Source organism: Gymnoscopelus braueri (genome assembly GCF_963280865.1).
Source record: "Gymnoscopelus braueri genome assembly, chromosome: 16".
Lineage (NCBI taxonomy): Eukaryota > Metazoa > Chordata > Actinopteri > Myctophiformes > Myctophidae > Gymnoscopelus > Gymnoscopelus braueri.
Window position 1 is genome coordinate 15503716 of NC_137616.1, and position 8094 is coordinate 15511809.

Consider the following 8094-nt stretch of genomic DNA (forward strand, 5'->3'; position numbering starts at 1 on the left):
GTGACTGGTTATGACTGGTTATTAGCAGACAATTATACTTATAGTCAGGGGATATAAAAAAAATCTTGGAATAAATTCCTTACCAAAAAAAATCTTCACCAATATGTTTGTAAAGGTGTCTAGTAACACATCTCACAAAGACTGAAATGCAGTTTCCCTAGGAGAATTTGTGACAGCTCCTGAAAGTTGGGGTACCCACCATAACCTTATGCGGGGGGGAAAAAACTCAATTTTATTCTGTTTTAAGTAGCATGTGAGGGGTCAAACTAGGGTGTTTTTATGATTCTGAATCCATTGCAAGCATTTGTTTTGCACCAAAACCACTCCTTGGGCTAAAAACGGCCATAGCCATCCTTTTCCAGGTATACTTTTTGTGTAAAAAGCCCATTGAGATTGGGCTGTTTTTAGCCCAAAGAGTGGTTTTGGTGCAAAACAAATGCTTGCAATGGATTTTTTTTTTTTTGGTAAGGAATTTATTCCAAGATTGGACATTTTCTGCTAATATCCCCTGACTATTATACTTACTGAACATATTTTTGTATTGTTTTTTTTTTTTTTGTCTGTCATCAAATGTTTCGATGAATTGAGTACAAAGGACCCCAATGGAAACAAGCCATAGGCTTTCTTGTGTTTGAAATCCTCTTAGCAGACCTTGTATTGAACTGTACTTTCCTGTGCTTCTTTTTTGCAAAATGCTAATAAAGTATTCAATCAATCAATCAATCAATCAAGCAAGCAAAAGCCCATACAAAGCCAAAGTGCTTTTTGGACACACCAACTTATTTGTGTATCCAAAAGGTCAAATTAGCCTTTGTGATTTTGGGGGATAAACAATTACCTCAAGAACAGATATACAATTTGTGTAATATCACTTATATGCCGATATCTCATGTGGATGAGCAGTTGAAACACTTTTACTTTCGTAGTTACTGCACTTTGGCTTTGTAGGGCAGTAGTTCCTTCCAGACTGGTGTATTTTGAAGTCTGGAACTGCTGGTCTATTTGCATGGGCTATTTAGGTGCAAACTTTCTCCAAATATTTGAGGTTAAGATAAGGCAGCCTATTGTAGGATCTAGCATAATCAGGAAGTTAGTGACAATACACATGTAAATAATTAGAATTGGCCCCTACCACCAGCACAACTTAAATATTGACTTTGGAAGAGGCAACAGCTCCACCTTGCTTCCAGTGACTGACACTGGATAACATGGGCTGCAGTGTTATAATGAGTCATACCTTTGGACAACTAGGGCTACATCATATAAATGTAGTTAGTTGTTTGAATGTGTCTGCAAACATGTGCTAGTAAGGTGCTAGGACTATGTAGGCCTGATGCTCAATCGCTTCCACAGCCCATACATAAATAAAACATAAAAAACATGTGTGAGTGTCTATTCTGAAACAGAATCTGTTCATTATTCTTGTTCAGAAATGTGACTCTTGGGCACAGAAGAAAAAATACATAATCAGAAAATAGAAAAATATATAAAACATATGGTATATTAAAAAAGTTAATATAAGTATAAAAGTAGGCTACAAATGGGAGTATAGGATCAGGTGTGAACAGTATTGGATATCATATATATGCTGTAATGAAACAAGGCATTCATGGAAGCTTCAATATTGAGAATACAGATTCAAAGCTTAGCCAAGGATTCCAGCTTGGCCCTCCACAACAACCCTTTTTATGTTCAGCATGTTAAGCAAGGAGGATTTCATGTTTCACAAATGGAAGGGAATGACCTATAAATTGGACTGCTTTCGAATGCAAATGAATGCATGTTAATTAACACCTGTGTTGTTGATTGTAGGGGCTTGTTGGCCTTTCATTGAAAAGAAATGGCACCTGAGAGCATCAGATGTAGCTTTGAACTGGGAAACTTGTCTTTGATTGGCAAGATAGGGGAGGAACAAAGACTGAGAAATATCACACAAAGAGTATCTTAATTTGCTAAATTAGGTGTTGTAATGTGAGGTACAACATTCTCTGTGTATTTTAGGCTCCCAACAAGCATGAAGGCTGGACAGAAAGCACTTTAGACTGGCCTTTGACCGCACTGAACAATGGATTTGGACTGAATTTACATGGCTGATGATTCCTACATAATCTGCCCAATTATTGCCTTGATGTAGGTCATCAGTTTGATGTCTGATCAGTTTGATGGGCTTTCAAAGACCCATCGCTGCTCTGTGTAGTATTGCACATATGAATAAGTATGTAAAATATATAATATTGTATATTTGAAAATTATCTCGTGCCCTGGCATGCTATATCATGCCATGCTGCATGCATACATACTTACTTTAAATATTAAGCATTACTTATAATAAAAAAGTAAGGTTTCCTAATAAAAACTTGAATGCTTGAATTGTGTAGTGCAATACATTTGTCTGACAATAGGCGTAAACACAAACTTATATGATCTTGGAGTGCATAAATAAAAATATGTTATTACATACTGCACCATTTGTATATGTTATACATTTGCACCATGTATATATGTGTGATTAATTTGAGAAAATAGATACCAATAAAAGCAATACCACCTGTACATACACACAGTGCATGGATTGTCATAAATACATATAACATTATTTTATATCATGTTATTTTTATATACTGCACTAGTCGGTAAATAACCATCCAAATCATTTCACAATTTGTGAGAAAAGTAATGCCTCCTTTGCATGCGCACTGTGCATAGACTCATAAACTCATAACATTACTTGATATGCATACATCTATAATAATGTACAGGACCATTTTGGTGTGTAACCATCTATCTGAATAATTTCACAATTTTTTGAGAATAGATTAAATAGATCACCTTTGCATAATTATGTACGTGGACTTTGTCATGCAACATGTCAGGTAGTTCTTAATAATTAATTTAAAATTCAGTTCTAGCTATGCTGCCTGTAAGAGCCAGTATAGCTAGCTGGAGTATGTGGCCCATAGACTCAGACCATAGCTGGTTACACTCCTGGCAGTCATCTGTCATTTGTTCTTCCTGTGTGCCCCTTCGGTCTGTCTGACATCTCTGAGCAAACACAACCCAATACACAACCACAGGACAGTACCTTCTGGGCAGCCAGTGAGAGCAAACCTCTTCTAATGTTTGTGTGACAAAAAAGGCAAGGCAAATCCTCGCAATGGAATCAGATAATCACCAACCCGTGAAGAGCCTTCCCCAATCCACATCCACGCCACCCCCCAGAGTCCCCCAGCCTGTGGATTAACTGTCTGTTTGGCTAATAATTCTAATCTGCTGCATGGAGAGGTCCAAGAATGGGTGATGGGGTTGGAATAAACATCTGATCCCCTACTCCACCCCACTGCATGCCTCCCCCTCCACCCCTGTACACTTGTTCAATGACAGGCCGTGACCGATCCACTTGGTAGTGTTCATACCACTCTATGGTGTTCCTAATCTCAGATCACCATAGCTGGCTATAATGGCTTCCTAGTCTGCCAGACAGGTCGAGGTCGTGCTTGTGAACAGAAATAAGTCTGCTGTGTGACAGGGTGCTGCCAGACTGCCCTGGTCTGACGATGTCCAGTGGAATGTACACATCAGAGTGTGGGGTGTGTATAGACAAGGGTGCTACTGAGGAGAGGGCACTATACGTTCACAGGGTCAAGAGATGTCTGTCTGGGATGCATGTGCAGAAGTGGAGTATACAAAATGAACTGGGAAAATCTGTGGGGGGTCATGTGGAGAAATTATAGCATATATAGTGTTCATTTAACTCTGAGAGTGTACAAATGAAACCAAATGGTCCCTTTAGGGTCCATTTGGTTACAATTGGGTCAATTAGATTTGTACAATCTTACAGTCACAAATAAATGATAAATGAACAGTGAGGAGTTTACTGTAGTGAATAAAAAAAAGCCATTCAGAGTTAAATCAACACTTTTTGCTGCACTGTTCAACTAAACAAAATAAAACAAATATTAATTTACTCAATGTAAAGTATGGCTACTTATAATTGAAATATATGGGGTTTCTTGAAAATCTTGTAGTCTGCAGACTCTGCACTGAAAACAGAATAGCAAGTTAGACATTTCATATTGTACCCAATATATAGCATACTGTATATATATATATATATATATATATATATATATATATATATATATATATATATATATATATATATATCAAAGTCCTGAAAAAAATATTGATTTGTTGATTCCAACAAACAGCATCTTCCAATAATGAGACTAAGCTAAATACATATCATATTCAGACTAGAAACTGTTTGGAATTAACAACTTTATATAAATGTATTTGTATATATAATTTTATTATAATAGCCTATACTGGCACATGCTTTTCTTTTTTTAACTGTCTAAATTTACACCAACATAAAAGAGATGAGATCCCTCAAATGAGACTTGTTGCTGTTTGAAGTATGGCCATTAGATATCCTGTTTAGGACGGGGATGTATTGTCGCACCTTTGTTCTGATAACGGTCCCCTCCCCCTCGACAAAGTGCAAATGACTCCACGCGTATATAAGGGCCAGTGGGGTGTCACTGGGACACTGTCTCTCTCTCTGAGTAACAGACTGCATCAGTGCTACCAGCAGCCTCTTCATACGACTGGACCAAGTGACTTTACTTTTATTAACGATGGATTCTCTCCTCATCTGCGCTCTGTGCGCCACTATACTCACCCTCGCCACGGCTTTTACGCAGCAGGACATGCAGGACGCACTTCTTCAGAAGCTGGGCTTGGACGAAGTTCCAAGAATTCACAAAAGGGATTTGGAAAACCTGGTTATTCCTGCGCATATTCGAAATAAGTACTCATCCATGCTGAAGCTGCACCACAGCAGAAAACGCAGAGCCCTTCCGAGTCTGGCGGGTATTCTGAGAGGCATCCCCGGCAATGCAGGTAATGATCTTTTACAATATTTGAAATGTGATTGATTTAAATAATATTTGACATAGATAACCGCACCAGCACTTTATTATTCCCACGCGTTATGGTGACATGGCGTGTGCCATGGCGCCAAAATAATGATATTCTAATGTATTTCCTGTATTTGAGAGTGACTTTGATACTCAATATCAATTATCAATTTTTTTTAGATATATCTGGGGAGTATGTCTACTCTGACACGAAGCGGCAACGCGTGGTGTTTGACATGGAGATGAGGATCCCGGAGAACAGCGAGGTGACCATGGCAGAGATGAAGCTGTTCAAGAAGGCTTCCTCTCAGCACCACAAGCGATCCAAAAGCCACCGTCCCATCAACAACGCCAGAGTCAGCATCTACTGGGTGGAGGTGTTCCCCAACGGCGCCAACAGAACCTCTCTGGTCGACTCTCGGTAAGACACCATTTTACAATTATTATTTATATATTCATATAATTTTATATAATTTTATATTTTTGTATAGATTTTTTTTTAACAAAAAAGAAACATACACACAGCTCAGGTCCTTAGATACAATATTTGCATATTCACGTATTTGGTCCATAGGGGGGTATACATTTTAGTGTTGCATATACTCTCAATCCAGTTTGGCTGGATGTATCTCCATGACATGCTGCTGTCAAAACGCGTATTTTTAATTAGCTATAACTAACCCAATCACCCCTCCCTCCCCTCGCATTATTAGGTTGATCCCCATTCACGAGACTGGTTGGGTGAGCTTTGATGTGACCCAGGCCGTGACCTATTGGTCCAAGACCCAGCAGAAGACACCTATGCACCTGGAGGTGTGGATCGAGGGCGAGAGACCCGGCAGCTACGCGGCAGAGATGGCCAGGAGTGTCCGCTTTACCACCCACGACCAGACAGACAACACAAACACCTTGGCGAAGCCCGAGCTCATCCTCTACACACTCAACCTCGAAGAATATGGGTAAGGATCGCAAGCTTTGATCATATACAGGAGATTGTATTAGTGTGCCAATTATCCCCATACCCCCCCCCCCCCACACACACACACACACAATTTGCATTAATTATCTGGATAGTGTGGCGTGTGCCAACTTTAACCAGTGTTGTCATGTCCGCTAATTATCAGCGACTTTGGGCTTCTTTTACTGTTGCTTGTAAATATTGGTGGTTGCGGGTTATTGGGCTTGTTTTATTTCAAGATTTTTTTTAATTGAAACATTTCAAATAGCCAATGTAGGCCTACAGCATATAGGTTTAAAGTGCTCATGTGGCCTACAGTCGCTTCTTTTGGGGATGTTTTCCTAGACCTGTTTGCATGTCTCTCTCTGCCAACATTGACTTTAACAATTCCTCTCCCTTTGTTTCCTTCAGATCTCGTGGTGACTGCGAGGGCAATCAGAACAACAAAGATGGTGCCTGCTGCCGCGAGGAGTATTTCATCAACTTCCGCGCGCTCACCTGGACGCAATACTGGATCATCGAGCCGGCAGGGTACCAGGCCTTCAGGTGCACCGGAGGATGCAAGCAGCCCAGGAGAAACTACGGCTACGGGGAGAGGAGATGCACCGTCGCCGAAAGCGCCCCATTGCCCATTATGTACTTGGTCAAGAAGGGCGACTACACCGAGATCGAAGTGGCAGAGTTCCCCAATATGATCGTTGAGAAATGCGCGTGTACCATGGACAATGCTTCTGTATTCGGGCATTAGGGCCTATTACTGTGGCCTGTTTTCTTGTGTAACACAACACGTCTAGTACTTTTTATTTAATAAGCATTCTCTGACATTTATAGAAACTGGGAATTTCATCTCTGTCCCCTTAAAGAAACAAGCACTTTATATATTTTGTAAATAATGGATTTTTGATAACTGTTTTGCATTTGTATGAGTTGTATTGAGTCCCCATCAATTATTCAAATACTGTCTGATTTGATCGCAGATGTGTTGTATTTTGAAGCTGTACATAATATAGATGAGTGACATATTTTGTATTAGAAATAAAATAAAATGGTTTTCTTCATAGAACTTTTGACTTGCACTTTTTCTTTATTGGATATTTGCCCAAGTCATTCATGTCAGGTTGCCACCCTCAGTCTTGTAAAAATCCATATGATGCTGTGAAACAGCAATTTTTCTTTAGTTCTCTGGCTGTGACATTATCACTTAGGATAAAGTGATGTTCAGTTTATTTGTAATAACAACTTTTGTCACAGTGCATCAAACAAAACTAGCTTCTCAATAACATTATGTCATTACACACATAGAAAATAACTCTCAAAATATGATGATGGTGTGGTAAATCTTGGTTCAGGACATAATATGTAGGCTATATACTGAAAAACGTATTCTGTTTTTCTATTAATAGGGTCATATAAAATAGAAGTGCATTGGTTCATCCATCACATATTATAGAACTCCATAGGCCGATAAGTTTATCAACATCAATACTCTTCCTTATTAGCACCCATTTTCAACCTTAACTTCAATAGGGACTCCTCACTAATGCTATATATAAGATGACACAATTTATGTCTACTTGCTCTATGTCTCATTGATACGCAACAGACAGTTCAGAAACCTGCCTACCATTGGGGATTCCAAGCTAATGGAAACTAGAGCCTTTCTCTTCCTGTAAAGTTAGCATGCTGAAATGGAAGCCATTGTTCTTGCACTCATAAATACAAAAGGTTTGAAATCTTGTTAAAAATGATCAAACCTTCCTACTGATGATGTCACTCGTGGGCAGGTTTCTGAACTGTTCACAGGCCTATTCTGAGATGCAGAGCGAGTAGAAAATGGTACCATGAGCATTAGTGAGGACCAATTGTGAAGATACTATCTTCACAATTGGTCATCACTAATGCTCATGGTATCTATCTTCAAGATAGGTTGAAAAAAGGTGAAGTGGTCCTTTAATATTTCACAAAGATTGGGGACAAAGTCAACACACTTTTGACTACTGCACCTTTTGAGATGGTTTCAACCAGCTTGCACACAGCTTGTTTTTCTCCCAATCCTTATGATACAAACGTCTGAGTCTTTCGTGAGGAATGGTGATTTGCCTATCATACCTTGTCTATTTCGCCGCCCATCATTTAACTTGCTTTACATCACACACACCAACCCACACACTGCGTTCACAAAATTGTCATGACACAATGACATAGACTGCAATCTAA

The 8094-nt window shown here is 39.3% G+C and overlaps 1 protein-coding gene across 1 annotated transcript; it reads left to right on the forward strand.

Annotated features, from left to right (window-relative positions):
• Positions 1–4637: 4637 nt before the first annotated feature.
• Positions 4638–6625, forward strand: lft1 (lefty1; the record flags this gene model as incomplete). Its single annotated transcript, XM_080452684.1, has 4 exons — positions 4638–4902; positions 5100–5340; positions 5633–5878; positions 6289–6625. The coding sequence occupies 4 exons, from the start codon at positions 4638–4640 to the stop codon at positions 6623–6625; spliced, it is 1089 nt and encodes a 362-aa protein (XP_080308810.1).
• Between the last annotated feature and the right edge of the window lie 1469 nt (positions 6626–8094).